Consider the following 21358-nt stretch of genomic DNA (forward strand, 5'->3'; position numbering starts at 1 on the left):
TTTAAAAAAAGATGGCACATTTATTGCAACATAAATGTTATATACATCATGTTTTCTGTAAAGAAAAAAAACGCAGAAAACCGTAATTTTTTTGCCGCATTTACGAGATGTTCACTGACAACATGTTTGGAGTTTTTGACACAATAGTTTTTCAGTCAACCACGAGATTTTAAAATGGCATTGACATTTCTGGCAAAAACAAAAACAGATTGTGGTTATGCACCTGCATACATTTTACTACCTAATATAGCAAAATAAAGTAAGAAACTTTTTACTCAAAAATTTTGCTTTCCAAAAATCTAGAAAGAGTCATATTTAGAATTTAAGAAATATTCTTACAGTATAAAAGACCATAACTACAGTGAAAAATAATCCAAACATTTTTTAACCACGTTCCTTCGATGTTCCTTATATAACACAAGGGAAAAGCAAGTGGGAATACAGCAACCTGGCGAATGAAATAGAAAGAGGAACATATTAAGTTGGAAAGAAAAATGCAGCACGGAATAGTAATGCATACAGAGGTAAGAACATGAGTACACACATATGAATACTGTTGTGAGCAAAAAGGCCACACAATGACCAATAATTCACTCAAACACAAAAGGACAAACTCAACTAATCAATGATATATTCTGAATGTAAACTTCTAGCCGAACTGATGTCTCTTTTTTTGTGCACTAAAGTCCCAGGAGACAATATACAGACAACTAAATGAAATACAAAGCGAGAACTTATAAAACATGCATACCAAAGCATAGTCATAGACGCCACCAAAATATGATTATTTTGTTCATTGTTGTGCTACAGTTGGACAAAAAATGATTTTCCTCAAAAAAAATAAATCTAAAATATTAAGTCTAGTTTACCTTATTAGGACTTAACACTACAGTATAAAACTGGAAGTGGTAAAAAATGGTTAGACACACACATTTTTGTATTTAGACTAATATATAATCTAATCAGTCAAACAGAAAAAGAGTGGTTGCTATTATTTCTTTAAAAGCATAAATCAAATGCCAGGGTCTGTATCTCTACTACATAGAATACGATATGGCTAAATAATTTCCCTTTACTTACCAACACAACTGGGAATGCAGTATTACTGTATTCAATGTATTTTAGCAGTTTATACTGACTACAATGTAAAATAAATGGGAACTTTCAGTCAAATGTGAGGTTTTTTTTTTCATTCAATGCATAAAATTGAACTGAAAATAAAATAAACTCTTGGTTACACGTGTAGAAACAAGAATTATGCAAATTAAATATAAAATATATTACATATAAGGGGACTTAAGTGTTTTGTTAAAATATTAAAATATTAGGCACCAAGGGCCAACAAAATCATGGCTGTGTTCGGAATCCATTCATTCACCAGAAAGGTGCATGGAGAAAAACAAAACCTGCTAACTAGTACCCGGGAGTAAGTTATATCTATCTGAGTATCGGCTATTCCAACATAAACTGTGCAAACAGAATGGTACAGAGAAAATGTAGAAATACAAGCAGCATAGATTCTCTTGTGCGGTGTACAGTTAAACCTGTACTCAGGGCTCCACTGAAAAGGCTTTTTATCCTTCCCCTAAAAGCATTATTGGCCAAGTCAAATAATATGAATTAACCATAAGTTATCAAATGAATAAATAGAGCATATTTGAAAGTTTATTTCACACAATTATTACTTTAGTTGGGCCTAAAATGTTAATCGTTATGTCCGAGTTTGGTTTCTCTCTCACTGACGTTTTTATTATCCACCCGTCATTGTTCTGTTTATTTTTCTTTGCGATGGATTCAGTCCCCTTCACACGCATCACAGCCCATGTCACTGCACGCTCGGTGGCACACTTGGCAAGGTGCTCAAAGGCATTATCCTCAACCATCCAGCGTTTCCAATTTCACCTTCCTGTTTTAAAAACATATTTTTACATTAAATACGTACATAGGAAGGCTTTTTTACTGCGCTGTATGCGCAGTGCGCATAAATTTAGCCTCACACATTATATGTCCATCCATCCATTATCTGCACCGCTTATCCTCAGTAGGGTCGCGGGGGTGCTGGAGCCCATCTCAGCTATCTTCGGGCAGTGGGCAGGGGACAACCTGAACTATTTGCCAGCCATTTGCAGGGCACACAGGGACAGACAACCATTCACTCACTCATTCACAACTAGGGACAATTTGGCTAATTAATCTGACATGCATGTTTTTGGGAATGTGGGAGGAAACCGGAGCGCCCGGAGAAAACCCACACAAGCACGGGGAGAACATGCAAACTCTGCACAGGAAGGCTGGTGGCTGGATTTGATCCCATGACCTCAGGACTGTGCCGCAGACGAGTTAACCAATCATCCGCCGTGCTGACCCACATATATATATATATATATATACATATACATATATATATAGTTGTTGTTCTTAATCTATCAATTTGATTTTTACAATTTTTATTTTATTGTTTATTAAAGCACTTGAATTTACGTTGATTATCTTAATCTACTTTTAAATTAAATGTATTTTTTTGTTAATCGGGTGGACTTTGATCATTTGATGATCTGAATGGTGGTTTTAAATAAATCAATACAATGTTGCTACAGTTACTCAGTACTTCAATTTTTTGTACTAAGTACTTTTTTATTTTTACTCAAGTCCGTATTTGGATGACTACTTTTACTTCTACTTGAGTAGTATTATTCTGAAGTGACAGTACTTTTACCGGAGTAAAACTTTCGGCTACTCTACCCACCTCTGCTTGAAAGTGATTCCGAACACAGCCAATCTCACTTTTTTAATTAACTACTTCCCAAACTGGAGAGCTACAGTTCAAACTAAAAACTGTATACATTTTCCTTTAAGACATACATATTAAGCTCATTGACAATAAATTAAAACAAAAAGGATAAAAGTTGCTGTTACAATGCATTCGTCAATTGGTTTTAGGCACGAGGCAACCTCCATGTGGAGTTGGATGAGATCCCAAAGTCTGATTGTTCAGAAGCGAAAAATTTCTTGAAGATCGGCGTAATACGTGCAGAAAATTCTTCTCGCTTTTTGGGGCGAAAATATGAGGACGGAATGCCGGGCGGGCTCCCTGTCAGTCTGGGACTGGATTGTGTGAGTCTCGTGTGATTTTTGGCTCCTGGTGCTCGATTCTCCCTTGCAAAGTGACGTAAAAGGAGAGGAACGCCATTTCAGTCCGTTACAGGGAGGCCAGGTCGCCATCTCAGACCGCTTGAAATGTTCCAATTGTCGGATCTGTCAAAAAAAGGAGAAAATGGGAAAAAAAGACAGGTTTGTGGTTATCCCTTTATCAATAATTTGATGAAGAAAATGAATTAATAATTTGATGATTAAAACGGAATGAATATATAGATTTATATTATATATTTGTCACCGATTTACAATTTCAACCTCGATAACACTAAATTTTGGGGACCCATAGATCTCTGTTGGGACCCATAGATTTTTGAGCATGCGAGTCCCCGGGACCCATCACTTTTCAGAGGTAAAATGAACACTGGTATAGTGGTGTTTGTGCATGGTTTTGACTGTCTATAGTTGTGTATCTGTGAGAGTATGAGATTAAGTGTGAGAGCAAAAATGAACACACGTATGAGGGCCTGCTAGTGGGTGTTGGGAAACGTAACCTGTTTCACAAAGTGTGATTGGCTAAATGTCGCACTAAATCACCTCTCCTCTATCCGAGTCCTCACTAATAAATAGGAAATTTTACTTCCAAGAGCCAACACATAGAGCTGGTTGTTCGTGGACGACATATCACTAATACCGACTGGAGCTAAAGGCCTAGGTGTGAAATTCACAGCACCCTACTGGGTAGACAATAGCCCGGTTTATTTATTCTGAGTTATTTGATCAGAAATGTTGCGACAAATTATATTATTAACAGAATGTTACACGATTATGTACTTTTTTTGTTAGTTATTTATCTAATTCGAGCTTTTGGGTATAATAACCAACTAGATTAAAAGGACATTTAAAACTTTCTTCAAGGGCCAACAATTTAAGTCGATATAAAATAAGTCAAGTCATGTTTATTTGTGACGCCCTTAATCACAAGGAGTCTCAAAGGGCTGCACAGACCACAATAACAATTCAAAAACCAACCCAGTTTTTGGGGTGTTCAGTAAATTATTAATTCACCCATGTTATGGGGTTAAACACGTAACACAGTTGAATTAGGAGTTGAAATGTCCTAGTTTCACCACTTTTGGGTTGTTTGGTAGGTGATTACACCAAATGTTTGGGTTTTACAAACAACCAAATTAAAAAAAACAAATACAATAAGCAAAAGAAAAAGTACTTAACAAACTTTCGAACGTATTTGAGGGCAACAGTTTGAGTAAAATGAAATTATTATAACAAAAAGCAACCACATTTTTGGTTTGTTTGGTAGATTATTCATTCACCCCGCAAATTGGGGATAAATTGAATAATTGGGTCTCGATTTGACCCAACTTTCAAAAAACCAAAAGGGGTCTACCAGATTCCTGTGTTATGGTTTTAATCAAACTAGACGTAAGTTCTTAAGCCCGAGCTCAACGTGAAATTGAAGTCAGGATGGCCCTAAAATGTAAATCATTACAATCGGGTTCAGGCCGGGCTTCTCTCTCGCTTACTTTCTTATATTGTCCCCCCTTCACAGTTCTCTGTTTCTTTTTCTCTGTGGAGGATTCGCGCGATGGATTCAGTCCCTCGCTCAGGTAAAGGGCTCGCATACGCGCGCTTGGGGGACTGAATCCATCGTGCCGATCCTCCACAAAGAATAGGAAACAACAAATAATGGCGGGTGGTTAATTAAGAAAAAAGTCAACGAGAGAGAGAGAAGCCCCCCTCCAACTGAGTCCTCACAGCTAAAACATGAAAATTCGGGTTCGTTCAGGCTTGGTCCTTCAAATGAAATTGATTTTTTGGCCAGGCTTTAATACCCGTGGATCAAATCAGTACCCAACAATGCAAGAGGCATTTTATAGTTGTGGGGTCTATTGACCAACCGAAGGGGTCTGGCAGAACATTTTGGCTTTTTGATGATTTGCTTGAAAGGTGAGAGATGCAGAAAGACAGTGATAGATTTATTGTAAATTTATAATGCATTTGCTACAAATATTAAAGTTGTTAGTTGAGTAAATTATTTTCCTTACTCCAGAGTCTTATAATCTTCAGAACTGCTCAAGCTCATCAACCATTGTCCAGAGGAGCTGCATTGTAATGCTGGTTTGATGCCGGAGTCTGTTTGATGTTCCCCTTTTCATGATTGTGTCCCCTTGAAGTTTTAGTTATTCCTGACGAATTCTGTGACTGAACTGTTTGTAACAAAGAAGGGGAGCTGTTGAGGTTCTGGTCTAAATGAGGATGAGGACTTGAGCTGATCGCATCTCCTCATGACCTGAAATATATGTCTCTTGTCTAGTTGTGTGTTTAATTTAGCAATGTAAGATGATAGACCTAAAAATTCAAATATTAAAGAGAGACAAAAGCAGGTATTAACGGTATTAAGAGACAATTTTTATTTTCATAAAATTGCTAAAATAATTACAGATAAAAAATGGGATTATGGGACATTATGTATAAAGTCATTTCATTTTTGGAATGATGATGAAACATAAAATCAAGTCAATGCTGACCACAGCTACAGCTGGTATTTTAGCGACCCGTTACATTGAAAAGAAATTCATCAATTGAATCAAACTGTAAGAAATGTCAGAAGAGCGCTAAGAAATGCTGACCACCAGCGGATTGTAATCGGGTCAGGGGAAAGACTGAGGCGGCGTCGGGAGATGAAGAAATATCGGTGCTGCAGGTCCAGCCTATTGCTTCGGCTACATAACAAGACACAACTGCCGAGCCTGTATATGACCAACACCAGATCCACTATCCATGAAACGGATTACCTAGAGCAACGACTTGTTGGAAACTGCTACATTCGTGGTACTTGCATTTTAATCATCACAGAGACCTGGCTTAATTTGAGGTCACCCACTGCTAGCTCACGGAAAGCTGGTTGCTCTCTACATCCCTTCCTTACACTAAAAGAAGAAGCCCTCTAATTTTAATGTACTATTGTATAATGAGTCTTAATGCCAATAAAGACCATCCGTTCATTCAAATGCAATTCGGTGTTCTGTGTTTTTATTTACATCTGTAGTTATTTGTTACAGCTGTATATATAGTGGTACCCCGGTCCTCAACCGCCTCAGTGCTCAACCCAATCGGTGTTCGACCCAAAAAATGTTTGGATGCTCGACACGGAATTCGGTGCCCAAACGAAAATAGCAGAGTCAAAATAGCCGTAACTAGTCGAATCGAATGAGATTTGGCGCGTAACGAGTGGAGCCGAGTGGGGCCGAGATGCACTCGGCGACGCGAGTTAGCCTAGCTTTAGCGCCACTTCCATCCGGATCGTCAATGAATGAAGGGGTACGTCATTTTAAGTAAGTTATCTTTTTCCTAATTTGTGCTTTTGATTTTCTTTTGAACATGGGTCCCAAGAACAACAGCGATAAAGGGAACATTTTTAATGACAATGTCAAGTCACAGAGAGAAAGAGTAAGAAGCAACTGAAAATGGACAGGTTTATTATTAAAAGAGAAGAGGAGATTTTTATGTTTATTATATATTATGTTCACATTTACGGTCTTTAATGTTGTTTAGATACACGTTTTCTTAATATTTTAGTTTTTTTTTGGGTGGAACGGATTAAAATGCTTACCATTTTTTCCTATGGGAAAAATATTTCGGTACTCAACCAAATCGGTACTCAACCAACAACGCATTATGTTTAAGGACTGAGGTACCACTGTATTATATGTTACTGCTATGTAATACAAAAACAAAAAAAAATACTTTGCGGATTTGGACACTTGCGGGACTTTTTTGGAGCGCAACCTCCGCAAAAAACAATGGATTACTCATGAGAAAGTATACCAATACGCTGTAAGGCATTGTCAGCAAGACTAAAATAATTAAAGGTTTACAATCTTTTAGTTGAGTAGTAATGAATCCAGAATGTATGACGTATTTTTTTTGCATTACACAAAATGAATAACCTTATAATATCCTAATTTTAGGAGACTGTAAAGCACTTGTTTGGACTGGAAACATTTGAAATGATTATTAGTGCACCACCTCTATAGACATTCAATCAGATACATGATCAAAAGGAAGGAAATTGGCAAGCATTTCAATTGTTGATTAAATTTGCGATTCATAAACCAGTGTGGCCCAACGTTACCTAGTTTTACTGTTGCTTGTCCAATGTGAAGGGATGATGTTATGTTTTGCCGTTGTTTTATATGGCAAAAAACACTAAGTTTGGCTTTTGGACTGTTGGTGACAGAGATAGTTTAATGAGAGACGGACCTACACATTTGCCAGGAGATCATGGCAAGACTGTTTGACTGCAGATCTAAGCGTACCTGTCTGGGCCTTAGAGGTGTCCCATTGGATTGGACGTGTCAGTCAAGCTTGGGTGGACTCCTGTGTGCTGGCCATCATTGGAACCACTTGACACTTTTTCCTCCTCTCTTCTCTTAAGGCAGGCCGCTTTGGGGTTGAGATTTCGCTCTATTAGAACAGTCAACAGAGTAGGAGAAATGTATGTTAACTTCAGAAACTAAAACCACCTGTAATGATGCTACATATTGAGGATGCAATGTCAGCTTTTCTGCAGTCTAGGTTAGTTAGTGACCAAAGGCCTCTTGTTTTAGCTCAACTAAAACTTTCTCTAGGTGATGGTGGCTGTGGCTCAGGGAGTAGCGCAGGTTGTTCAGAACCCGAGGATTGACACTTCACACACCTTACTTCCAGTGCTACTCACACTAGTACGTAAAATAGGGGTGGACGGATTTATTTAAATATTTTCATTGATTTCATTATCATTGATACCAAGAAAGTACTTAGATTGGCCCAATACCATCTTCCTGAGGTCGATACTTCACCCCTGATCAAATTTGATAAAAACAGTGTTTCTACAAGTCGATAGTCCTCTTTCTCACACAGCGCCCTTGGCCAACCTCATACGTTTATGCCCATTTGTGATACTGACATAGATAGGTTTAGCCCCTCTCAACCTGGCATGCCTCTGCATCTTACCTGCCAGGCAGAAGAGAGGGCCAAATCTACACGTGCACCTGATCAGAAACTAAATATGCGGAGGCAAATTGGACATGCAGCGCAGTGTGGACTATTTTATTCAACAACAGAAAAGGACAATGCCAAGTGTCATTTGTGTGGTAAAGTGGTCCACTTCTGTGACAAATTTACATCATGACGTGAAAAAAGTTCATCCCATAGAGAGCAATGAGCTGAACACAAAAAAGGTAAGCATGATACTGTTCCTGGACAAAAACCTGTAAATCCGTTGTCACTATGGCAACACAGCCATGGCGTGAGCGTTAAATTGCAGTTTTTTTTATTTTATTTTTTTACTTTCTCGAATTTTGCTCCACAACAGTTGTTGTGGTAAAATCATTTTATTTTTTACCTTCCTGACTTTATCTTTAAAATATTGTCTAATAGAGGGTATAATTGATATGTTGACATTTTGTTTGTTTTTTGTTACATTGCTGCCTTTTTATTTGACTCGCTTGAATTTTGTTCTGAGACAGTTTTAATCGTCATTTTTCTATTTATTTTTTTAACCCTGTTGATGTATGAATTGCAGTTATTCAATAAAAGAATGAAACATTTGGAGTTCCTAAAATCTTTGTGCTGTGTTTATCATAACTATAAACCAACTCAAAGATAATCAATTATTATTATCATTATTATGTATTATTAGTTGTGATAGCTTCAGCAAGGCACAACTACATTGCCAAGTGCTGTGCCGAGATCTTTTTATTATTATTATTATATCTATCTTCTTCCGCCGCAATTTAACCGTTATCTCCTCCCATAGCTTTTGGAGTAACCCAACGATTCATGTACCAAAAATTCCGGCCCGACTGGGACTCTTGTGGGTTGTCTTTTGACAGCGATACGAGACAAAAGTTGTTGTTTTATATTTTGTTTTTATTATTTTAGTGATTCCTCCTGTGGGGTGGGGGCATATTTGAAATGTGTGGTTTAATGTCTGAGGTCATCTGCTGCTATCCCTATCAATGTGGATAAGCTTCATTCAAGTCCATTTCACATGGTGAATCTGTGCCTTGCCAAAAACTGTACGTTATTTTTGTTATTATTCATTTTGTTCTAACCATTGTGTGTGTGTGTGTGTGTGTGAGTATTAAACGTTTCAGGTTGTTGGGTGAGGATAAAGCAGGGGATTTATTGTCTATTTTACAATGAATGTGTTTATACGGCACTTTGAGTGATAATTCGTTGGCTGGAAAGAGCTTTACAAATGAAAATTGTTTTGATTGGATATCAAAGGGGGAGTAGTCTTATATTTACATGTAACTTTTGAATATACAGCATTTACATATGCCCTTATGCTTGTACCATAATAAAAATGTTCATCTTTTAAAAACAATATCATTTGTGTACCATCCCTTTGCTAGAATAATTTTAAAATTTAACAAATTTAAAAGTTTATGAATGTGTAATTTATGTATAAGGTTTCGCTTCACGTTCAAATCCTATAAAACGCATATGGAACAATAATTGATCAGCGTAGGTGGTGCACAACCCCCCAAAAAAAAATCATGATTACCGCCCCAACAAAAGGAAAGAAAAGATCCAATTTAGTAATATCAGCAAAGTTATTTTGGCAAGTTTTAGCTTGCTATTTCCGGGTGGTCCCCCGACAAACACTTTGAGAAGCAAGAACAACCAATTAGAAACACTTTTGTTTTCCACAGCTGTTTCAGGTCATGTCTCTCCACGTTTGCTATACTCTCGTTTGTAAGCGGCCCCAGGGCTATATAAAGTATGCTACTGTCTATCGCACGATGCCCGTTCAAGTTTTCTTTCCACAAAAATTTATAGGACAACGTTGACTGGCTTGACAAAAAAACAGCTTCCAATGCAGTAGTCCAATGGAATACAATAAGGTTAGGGATATTGTCTCATTTTGCACAAGGCAAAACCTTGCTACCCTTGACTACTGTATTCCATTTTAAAAAATTACAAGTTGCTGTATACAAGTCAGATAAGGAGGTTTTCTCCTGCTAACTGTTGTCCTCAGTATTCTTTCATGTGGGGGAGCAAATCCCAACCTAAAGAATTGCCTGGAGAGGTCTGGGCACCGCCAGGCTGCGCTTACCCAAAACACATTTTAGGAAGTGGTGCCCATACGATGCAGGCGATTGAGGGTTCTGTGAATCTAGATTCACCGTTACGTTACAGAAATCCCCGTAACTCCTGCTCTAAAACACTGTTCTAGGTGCATCAAGTGAGAGTCACTGGCAACCCTGCTTTGAACACAGACCTCTGACTTGTTGCTCCAAACTGAGGATAACCGCCACAGCCTGGTGGAGAATGAGCAGTTTGGTCTGAGGCTTTTCGCTCTTCAGGTGTAGCTGACACATGCGCCCAAGCTCCTTGAAGGCCTCATTGATGTCTCGCACCCGCAAGCGTTCCCGAGCATTGTTGGCCATCCTACGCTCCCGTTCCCTCTCCGCTTTCTGTTCAGGATTCAAATCTTCGTCTTCAGTCAGACTGCCGGGTAAAAACATGTTTATGAGTTGTTTGTCTCTTGGCTGAAATAAAAATAGGAACAAATGCATAATTTAACAAGAAATACTGTTGCCCTGTAGACTGGGTACCTTGGGCGTGTGCCAGCGTGAGGTGTTTTTAGACTGTCGCTCTCATCATCCGACTTGTCATCAGCAGAGAGAGATTCATTTAAGTCATCTTTATCCTGCTTTTCCACCTTCAGTGCTAAGGCAGTCACCACCTGACCAGCCAAGCCTGAAGGAAGCATGGGAGGTGAAAATAAGGCAAGTCGAGGTAAGATGCCTACACAATAAGTTAAAAAGAAAGATGAGAACTGCCGGACCTCTGAAGGCTTCCATTTGATGGTTGAATTCCGTGCTGGATGTAGAGCACGAGCTTGGCAGACCTCCATGGCTGTTCATGCTAGATGTGTTGTCAGCATGGGAGGCCCCCTGCAACAAACACAGTTCATTGTCAAGACGGGAAGTTGACAACCTCGGGAGTTTCAACAACACAAGACCACACACAGAAGAAACATTTTGGGAAAAATATATGTAGAACAAAAAGGGGCTAACATTGTTTGTTAAAAGCTATTAACGGCAACACAAACGATTGTTCCATTGGCAAATCGTTTCAACCAGCCTGAAGAAGTGCCCTGCCCACTGCCCGAATACGGCCAAAATGGGCTCCAACGCCACTGGCAACCCTACAGAGCATAAACAAGTCAGAAATTGGATGGATGGTGAATGCGCGAGCGAGGTGTCTGTCCCTGTGTGCCCTGCGATTGGCTGGCAACCAGTTCAGGGTGTCCTCTGCCCACTGCCCGATGATTGCTAGGATGGGCTCCAGCACCCCCGCGACCCTACTGAGGATAAGCGGTGCAGCTAATGAGATGAGATATTATAGTTTGTTTACTTTTGATAATTTTCTTATTTTACATTATTTTAACCTCTATTAAAAAAATAAAAAATAGAACCAAGCAAATTGCAAATCACAAAGAGCTTTGCCTTTTTTAAAAGTAGTATTTATTTCACAAAGTATGACTCCAAAAAGAAATCTTAAAAATAATAAAAACACTACATTAAACTATCGAAAATGGTGAAAAATGGCGGATCGAGATAATTTTACAGTGATTATTTTTCTACATTTTTTCATAGATTTTTATAACTTGAGTCTTTAGAGAAGAAAAGTTGTACTTGTCCAGGCCCTTAAAGCCAATATCACACTAAGTCGGAGATTCCTAAAATGCAGAATAAATATGAAGGCCCCTGGTTGAAAAGCACAGTATCAGCATCCTGCGTGCCAACTATCTGTTCATCATTGCATTATTTTATACCTGAATATTTCATCATTTAGCAGGATACTTGTTGAATCCTGTATCTTAAAAATAATCAACATTTGCAGCCCAGTAACACGCAGCCAACAAGTTGCAATTTAACTGTCAGCTTTAAGCACGCAACTCTGTGTTAACTCTGCAGATAACCTAATTTGACAACTCTGGCAGGATACACATTTGTATTAATTCGAAAACCTTATCAACGTGAAGAAACACTTTTAAGAGGCTGTCTAAGCAGTGTTTCTCAAGCGGGCGGCGGGACTCAAAAGTGGGTTGCGGACTCGTTTTCAGTGGGTTGCTGGCCTTTGCTAGGCGAAATAATAATTAGAAAAGAAAAAAACACTGAGGGTCATTTTAACTCTAACAATAGATTATTCCCTGCAAATATGAGTATGCACCACAGAAAATTAATTATAAGGTCTGTTTACAAATGTTGAGCATGGCCAAACTTAAAATACAGTGGATAATATATGAGATATGGGTGTTATTATCTTGAAGACAAAGCCTTTTGGATTCCATTGAAAATGCAGACAATTGAGCATTAAAGGGAATATTATTACTTGAGGTCATTTTGGTTCATTTTTTAGGTGACTATATTCTACCATCTCTGGTTTAACTGTAGAATCTTATTAATTAAAAAATGAGAAGTGTAAATGTTTTCGTTTTAGGTTGTAATTAGGGTGGTATGTTTGGTCCAGAAATCAGACTAGTTGAGAACCAACTGACCATAAGCATCTATTTGTTCTGGGGGTGGATAACATTTTAATTTAACACAGTTGAAAAGTTGGCATCTAATGTGTCATATATCATTACAACCAGTATGAGAAACAGTGGACTGACTCATTGACTGTGTTTAACCACAACTGAGGCTCTGTTTTGTGTCTAAAAGGAGACTATTTTTAGAATTCTTTTGTGTTCGCTTTCAAAAGACATCAAACCAGACAGAATCCCTTGTTGCGACATAACACTCATTGTGTACACATTCATGAAGAGCACATAGTCAACAACCAGCATGTACGACAATCCCCACTCTTTCAGATGTTTGCCACATGTCCCCCCCCACAAAGTTATTTCAATTCTAATGCCAAAAGAAGGCAGTCGGGATTTCACAGAGGTTGGAAGGTATCTCCCTGCTTCCCCTACCCCAAATGTTTATTTATGTAATCCCCTGTCACTGTTAGCCTCCTTTAACCCCTTTACCCGAATCCCCCCCTTCTTTGGTGCTACACTAATCGTTGTTGTGCTCTCAACAGGTGCCCCAACAAGTCTTTATACACAGGAGAAAAAGGAGGGGAAAGATGGGGTTCTGGCATGAAAAGAAGGCTGCCATTTTCATGACTGAGCTCGATTACCATACAGCTGAGGAGGCATGGGGTGCAGACACACGTTTCCACCCATTCAGATTTTCCTGCTTGTTAAAAAAAGTGATGAAAAGGGGTACAAAAAGGGGGAGTTGGAAAATGGGCTGCTATACAGACTAAAAGCCAATGGCTCTGTCGAAGCCTGACATGCCTGTTTAAAGGAGAGTCCTCACACAGGAAGAACTGTGTTAGCGCAAACACAGTACATTCTATCTGGCATGCACAGGCCTTCAATATCAATACCTCAGTATTAAGCTCAGTAAAAAACGTGACAAAATCAATCGGCAACATACACCTTTTGCAATGTCTCATTAAAATGAAACACCATCATAGAATTTCTGAAGAATGTAATGTATGCAAAAATGGTGACTAGTTAGACATATGGAAAACATGTCAGTGTGCCGTTTGTTTGTCATAACATCCTGTCACATAATGGTAATTAGCATTTTTTTTGTCTTCAACTCATTGTGAATAAATACGTTTTATGAATTCCAAAACAGGAATTTCTCTTGTTTTTTTTTTAATTATTTTTAAAAATTCTTAAGGCTTTGTTGTTGCTGATCAGTAAGTATAAAGCCTCTGGGAATGATTTCAGCATCATAAATCCCCATAGAGGCAGCACGGCGGCGCAGTGGTTAGCACGTGTGCGGCACAGTACTTAGGTCATGTGATCGAACCTCCTGTGTGGAGTTTGCATGTTCTCCCCGTGCTTGCGTGGGTTTCCTCCGGGCACTCCGGTTCCTCCCACATTCCAAAAACATGCTTTCAGGTGAATTGGCCTGTCCAAATTGTCCCTAGGTGTGAATGAGCAAGCGAATTGTCTGTCCCTGTGTGCCCTGCGACTGGCTGGCAACCAGTTCATGTGGTGTCCCCTGCCTACTGCCCAAAGTTAGCTGGGATGTGCTCCAGCACCCCCGCGACCCTACTGAGGATAAGCGGTGCAGATAATAGATGGATGGAAATCACCACTAGATGGCAGGAATGGCTTTGATCAGATCTTTGTCCACACATAGAGGACCCTCACTTCCTCTATTTAGCAATTATGAGTGACTGAAATTGTGTGATCACGTCACCTGAAACATAGGGCGCTGCAAAGTTTATGCATCGTTCATGCATAAGTTCTGTGTTCTTGCAATAAAAGTGAAAGTTCTGCTTGAAATGCATCCTTTCACAAGAAGCCGTTTTTCTCAGAAGTTTTCTTTGAAACAAATGCAGACACTGCCCTACTTACCAACAAAATAGATTCCAGACGATCGTTTGTAAGTTGAATTTGTTTGTAAGTTGCTTCAGTGCTATACTTTGTATGTTTAAGGTTTATATAAGTATGTTGAAGGCTTTTATAAGTAACTCATATTGTTTTGTACCAAAAAAACATTTAATCAAATAACATGCTCTATAAAGATAAATAAAGTTAAGTTTAACATAATTTTGGAAGATGAGCTTCAAAAGTTAAGCAACTTCCTCCTCCGTGGTAAAAAATGGCCCAAAAAAAAAGCGATCCAACCATTTTCTCAACAGCATCAAGCTTCCATATTCCACTTTCATTTCAAATGAAACGGCTCGCCTCTTTTTTTCACTTTACACTAACCATATTGAACGGATGCACGAGATATTAAACAATAAAAATGTCAAAGTTCTTAGCATGCTGGAGATGCAGTATAGAATGTTCACACACGAACTAGGAAGAGGAAGTGGATTTTTTTTCTTCTGGGTGAATGCTGGGTGACCTCCCACAGCGCTACACGCTGGTAGCAGCAGAAAGAAGCACAACAGTAATGTCCTTTACTCGGAAAAAGGTGCACACAAAACAAAATCTAACTTACAGCAATGTCCGGATATCTTTCGATATCCCGAAAAAAATGTTCGTATCTAACGTTTTTCGTAAGTCGAATGGTCCTAAGTAGGGGAAGCAGTCTGTATTTTCAAGAAACTTGGCAATGGTCAACGGTTGTTTACTGAACATTGGTAAAAGCTAGAAACATACTCTTTTTCTAATGAAAGATGAAGGTTCAAGCTTTCTCTTGATATGTCCTATGCCTGTATTGCCACAGAACAAAATTTTCTGCGGGCCTTCAAAAATGAGTCAAAATTTGAGAGAAACATCTGGCAGTGAATTAGTTAAGTAAAACGACATACCATCGCTGCTGTCCGACTGGGAGCTAATGCCGAGGCAGAGAAACTTGCTCCAATGGCTGCCAGCTGCCCATTTTGTGCCTGGCCCAGCAGACTGTGGATTTCACTGGGCAGACTGGCCTTGGAGCCAACTGCATGATTCCTTAGAACAAGGATTGCATCATCTAGTCGGTCAAGACGATCTTCCATTCGCGACTGAGAGGAGAGAAGAAGGATTGCAGAGTAGACAGTCACGAGAAGGAAGAGGAGTGGGGAACAAAGGACAGAAAACAGAGCAGCTTAGTATAAGCACATTAGGAGGCAAAATTGAAAACATCGATTGGATGGTGTGGACTTAAAAAGTGAAGATGAAAAAAATCCAAACGCACCATCACAAGAGTTTAAAATACAGCAACGAATAGGAGTCACATTGAGTGGATTACCAAATTCTCTAAAGCCGGGGTCTCCAATGTGGTAACTGTGGGCACCAGGTAGCCCCCTAACAACACCTGAGTAGCCCGAGGACAGGTTCTGAAAATAGCTCACCAGTGATGGGTCATTGTTATTTCCCGGGAAATTAGTTTTTCAACTGGAATTATGTTTAAGTGGTTGACAGAGCCAATTTTATCAGAATCTCGAATATTACAACCTAGTAAAAACACTATCAACATAGTAATAACATGATAAATTTATATTTTAGAAGCATATCAAACTGATAACTCGTATTGCTAATAATCAACACAAATTAGCTCTCAGCTTCAAAAAGATTGGTAACCCCTGTTCTAAAGCATATTGTTGCAAACTACAAACAAAAATGACAACAAAAGCGGTTTAAAAAATAAAAATAATGATTGCATGAGATTAACAAAAAAAATAGATGACAACTTGTACAACATCTGATAGTACCTCACAGACATCCTTTAAGAATGACATGGCATCCTGAAGATGCTCATGTAACTGCTGATGAACTCTGTTTTTCTGCCAATGTCCAAAATATAGGAAAAGAATTAAAAACGGTATGAGAAAAAGCGAAAGAGAGACATGAGATTTGCACACAAGCATAAATCTGCTGACAAATACGTTTGTAAGAATGAAAATGTTTTGCTGTGTGCTACTTTAATACCTCTTATGTCATAAGCGGTAATTTATTTCACTTTAAGCGCTGCAATCTTTTCTCAATTTGGTTAGGGCAACTAGTTATCATGAGTGGCTAACAATCAGCCCCTCAGTCTACATTAACTGCTAACGGCACAACATGAAAACATCACATCAACTTTCTCAAACATTAAACTGGTTCATCATCTTCAAATACAGGCTCTTAAAATAACCACAGAATATTCTATGGCCACCTATTTCTTCTCTGTGAGGTAGTCCACTCCTTCCAGACAAATGTAGATTTTTTTTTGTAATTCAATAAAAGTATAGCCGTACAGAATCCTCAAAACTAGTGGAGATTTTATAGACTATTTTCAAATTTATTCTTTGTTTTAGTCCAATTTGAGTTGCTTGTTTTAGTTTTTATATTGAAACATATTAACTCAATTCAATTCTTACTAGTAAACAATAAGAGACTAAAAGTTAAAAATCAGTCAATAGAACAAAAACATTTTAGGCTCATTTTAGTCAGGACATCATTTCCAGTAGTTTATTGGTTGAGAGAGAATATTAAACATCATAATCTGATTCTTTTTTCAAATCACAAAAAATGTCATCTTTTTCAGGAGAACAATGTTCTTAAAAAACATTTGAAAATTACCATTTTTGCTTTGCGGAGGAACCGAAGGTGGGAAAAACACAGAGTTTGAACATCATATTTATATCATATATTAATTGTCTCGACTGTATTAGCCAACTGACCTTTTAGTACGGACTATTTCATTTACTCTATCAATGGACAAAATATAACACTTATTTCGTCTGTTTTAGTTTAATTTTCAGGTAAAAATCTTTGTTTAGGGAATCTGGTATGCTGTATCACTTGATGAATCACCAACAGTATGTGTTTTGATTTGTGATGGTTGATTTCTGTGGCATTGCCACTGTGCTTTTTGTGTCTTCATTGGCTGCTGTTGAAATGTTGGGGAAAACGGCGACGTCTCTTACATACTTTTAAATCATATGCTTTATATTTAGTTCCAAGTCACGTTGAGCAAGTGGAAACCTACAGGCTTACAGCAAAGTATAATGATTGTAAAATGAGCAAGAGCGTCTCATTACATTAGCTATTAGTCATTTAATCTGTAATGAAATTTTTAAGCAGCATGTTTAGACAGTTGCTAATTCCCAATTGTAGGAGTCATGGGGCTTTCCAAATTCCTAAAGCAATTTTAACGTTGGCTACTTGGAAAATCTGAACCATACTGTTATTTGGAAGATTGAGGCAATAAGTGTACGGGTGAAATTAAATCTGCAGCATGACAGCAAAGGAATCCTGGAGAAGTGACTCTGCATACAGCTGCTAGCAGCCCCTGAAACAACCCGCCCCCAACTCTCAACCCTGAAACTGGAGACATATGGCAACTCCTAAGGGACAGGTATTGTTCTCTTATCCTTAACGTTCCACTTAATCCTCAGCAAACATTTGCAGGAATCTCATTGTCATGATAACTCAACCCAAGTGAGCATCTATAGAGGGTGAAGAAAGAAGAAGCTTACCAGTGAGTGAAGTGAGTTCTCATAATTTGGGGACGATGGGGTCTGTCCACTAGGACGAGGCCACTGGGTGGTGCCTAAGCAAATACACAATGGTATAAAGGTAAAGATAAGTCAACAAGTGAGGCTTTTCCGTATCATATCAACACGGCTGTTAGCTGTGTGTTTTTTCCAGGCTATATCAAGAACAGCCAACTATCATAATACGCCGACATGCATATTTGCTGGTCTCATGGGATATTTTTAATCAGCAAGGATGATATTACATCATTTCCTGATGTCTGAGCAGCATCCTGAATGACACTTGAGCAGGCTGTTAGTTTGTCTAGCCCCTGTTTCTTTGTCCTTCAATTTTGCTTTTTGTAGACAACAAATGAAAAAAAATATTAGCAGACCCAAATCTGATATGCAATATTATATGTGCCATAATTAACTAAATTTGAGGGGTTCAACCATAGAATTTTAAAGGCAAATTTGGTCAAATAGTCTTAAACGAGGTTTGTGATAATGTAGGTTCAATAAAGTTCACACTCTCAAGTAACTTTATCAAAAATAAATAGCATGTTGCCTGAGTTACCAAAAATTTCATAATTCTAATTGGTAAATAAGTTCCCTCACATCAAAACAAAATCATAACTGCTCGTTTAATGAGCTAAAAAAACAACAACTTCCTTTGATTGAAGAAAAACATGTCACAAGATCTGACCAACCCCTGCCACTCAACAAAAATCCTGAAAAAAAACCCTAATCAAACCACAGTGGTTACATGGTTTTGTTATTAGACGTAGAGCTATGAGTGATGAAATGCAGACCCCTCGCTATTTCGCGCTTAAGTTATCGCTGGTTCACTCCTGCCTGGGAAAAAAATTAAATAATTAGAAAAAGAATGGGAAAAAAAAATGTGTTCAGCAACATAGTGGAACATGCCAAGATTCAGCCCGAATGGCCATTCAATAATAATATAAAAGAAAACTAAAAGAAAAAAGATTTAAAAAAACAACAGCCCCCCCCCAAAAAAAAAAAAAAAAAAAGTTCCGCACCATAGAGGTACGTTTCGGACAGCTAAGATTTAAAAAATAAATTAAAAAATGTCGAGTTATTTAAAATAAATTCTGGGTTTCAATTTGCTCTCTCCTATCTCTGTTGGTAAGTCAGCAAGTCCTTGTAATGAAGCCCGCATCATGCCCCTTATCTCCCCCCCAAAAACAAGAGTAATTTAAAATACTGTATACCTTTAAAATTAAACAGTTTTATATTTGTTCTCGCGCTGTCTTTCTTTCCTTCTTTCTCTCACAGTTGGTAAATCTGCTCTAATGAAGGAAAGCGCCCCCCCAAAAAACGTGTGTCACCACTTTGCTGATTTTCACTTTTTGCGGGTGGTTATGGTCCCCATTAACGCAAAAAAAGGAGGGATCTCTGTATATCAAAATACTTTTTCAGGTGTATGGTGTCAAATCAAGGTACCACTGTAAAAATAAATTGATTATTCAGTCATGATTTCCTCCCGAAAGTGACCTATAGCCAGTCACGAGTCCCATCATCTTGGTGCCCTCCAGCCAAGCTAAATACAGGGAATAGAAACTCATAGCCATAATAGACATTAACAACAGCTTCTTGAGGCTGTGCATAAGAAATATTGCTTGCAGCACCTTTCAGCATTGCAGTGTGTGATGAAGGGTTGCTCAACCATGTAATTTATCATAGTCATAGCACACTTCATATATAAGTAATAAAAAAAAAAATCTTCAATAGGAAGTCAAATAAGAACTTTTTCCAATAACAAAAATAACTTGCAGAAGTGAAGGGGAAATATTATCAGTGTCACATATAATGAAGACTTTGACGACTACAAAAGCAATAAAAAAAAGAAACAACCTTCGAACTTGCTTTCCTTCAATTGTTGTAGACAATGTAACACTTCATTTTGTAGCACTTTGCCATCACTCGAGATGAAAGACTTCGGGGGAAAAAAAGGATGAAAAGGATGGCAAGTTAAGCCTCATCTTGAGGCCAGATGAGGAAAACATGAATTACAGATGTTTTCGCTGCCAGATGGCTATAAAAATATATTTAAATGGAAAGACTGCCGTGCTAATGGCTCAACAATCTAATTAGTAATGCTTTCTCAATTCGTGCAACCCAAATGATTAACAGGTTTTGTCCAATAGTGCCTGCATTCACACTAAATCATTATTACTAACCTAACTGAATTAGAGAAACATCTTTTTATTTGACTAAGTACAATTTATTTAATGTTACTAAATTATTTTGGAACAATGCACTTTTATACATCCAGATCAAAGAAAGTTAGGAGTTCTTTCACCCACTGGCAGCGATTTTTAAAGCTCTGTGTGTGCGTGCGTGTGGGTATGTGCTGGAGGAACAGCTGTCGACAGGGCAGGGCAACAGCTGAGGATGAGGGGAGCATAGGTAGAGACAGCTGTCACCAGTCCATTACCATACTTGACACAATTGTCCATTAAGATAACAACTGCTTTTCGTCTTGGTGTCTCCCTTGTTTTCCCCTAGTAATGCCTCCTGTGTTAATATGTCTGCATGGCTTCATGCCAGTTTATAAATGCTTCCAACAAACATTAAAGGCATCATACAAGGGAAATAAATATTAAATTGTAACTCTATACCTTGGTTAAAAAAAAGCAAACATATTGTTCCTTACTTCACAATGAACTTTTTGTTTAGCTACAAAAAAAGAAAAACGTTTCTTTAATGTAATTCAAAACCACTTCAAACAAACCTTTTTAAGTCCATCAGCAGATCACAAGCCATAGCAACAGTCATTTTCATTTCCATTGTTAGTCTTCGGCTTATTATTAACATTTCAATCACTTTAAATGTCCGCTAGCCATTGTTTCATGAAAATGAAAGTTCTGGAAAAAAACATATAACGACAATTCATCTCATATTGAGAAGCTCTGTGGGTCCCGTTACAAAAAGTCAGGTACCAATTAGGGGTTACACAGACTGTGTTGGAAATCTTGATAAACCTAAACATAAAGTAGCTATGTAGCATGATCTTTGAATAAAAGATGCACCCGCAAGAAAAGCAGATTTTTACCACAAAAAAAAGAGAAAATAAATAAATCAAAAAGCAAATGTTTGTAAGAAACACATGCATATTCAATTAGTCTGCTGACCGCAATAACTGAGCTGCTGAACAGCAGAGGCTAAAAAACTAGCATGGATGTCAGTATATTGCTTGTTGTATTCTGACTGAATACTACCATAAGACAGTTGGTGCTTGCCCTTGCGACAACCCGAGACCCAT

At 38.2% G+C, this 21358-nt stretch overlaps 1 protein-coding gene across 4 annotated transcripts in view; it reads right to left on the reverse strand.

The window, feature by feature from the left end:
* Nucleotides 1-21358, reverse strand: part of tcf12 (transcription factor 12) — a 97278-nt gene continuing 75920 nt past the window's right edge. Inside the window, exons 14-22 of one of the 4 annotated variants that reach the window (XR_015850341.1) lie at nt 18076-18149; nt 16327-16398; nt 15445-15636; nt 10955-11063; nt 10722-10866; nt 10385-10614; nt 7434-7581; nt 7250-7341; nt 1-3255 (exon numbers count right to left, since the gene is read on the reverse strand). Coding sequence is in view for 3 of the 4 variants with exons in the window: in XM_088334529.1 (XP_088190655.1) it covers nt 7445-7581; nt 10385-10614; nt 10722-10866; nt 10955-11063; nt 15445-15636; nt 16327-16398; nt 18076-18149 (959 nt within the window). In the remaining variant the exon portion in view is untranslated. Of the gene's footprint in view, nt 3256-7249; nt 7342-7433; nt 7582-10384; nt 10656-10721; nt 10867-10954; nt 11064-15444; nt 15637-16326; nt 16399-18075; nt 18150-21358 lie in introns of those variants that run through there. The other 3 variants (XM_088334529.1, XM_088334531.1, XM_088334532.1) reach the window with 3 other exon arrangements.

Source organism: Urocampus carinirostris, chromosome 4 (genome assembly GCF_059441175.1).
Source record: "Urocampus carinirostris isolate Australia breed hairy pipefish chromosome 4, RoL_Ucar_1.0, whole genome shotgun sequence".
Classification (NCBI taxonomy): Eukaryota; Metazoa; Chordata; class Actinopteri; order Syngnathiformes; family Syngnathidae; genus Urocampus; species Urocampus carinirostris.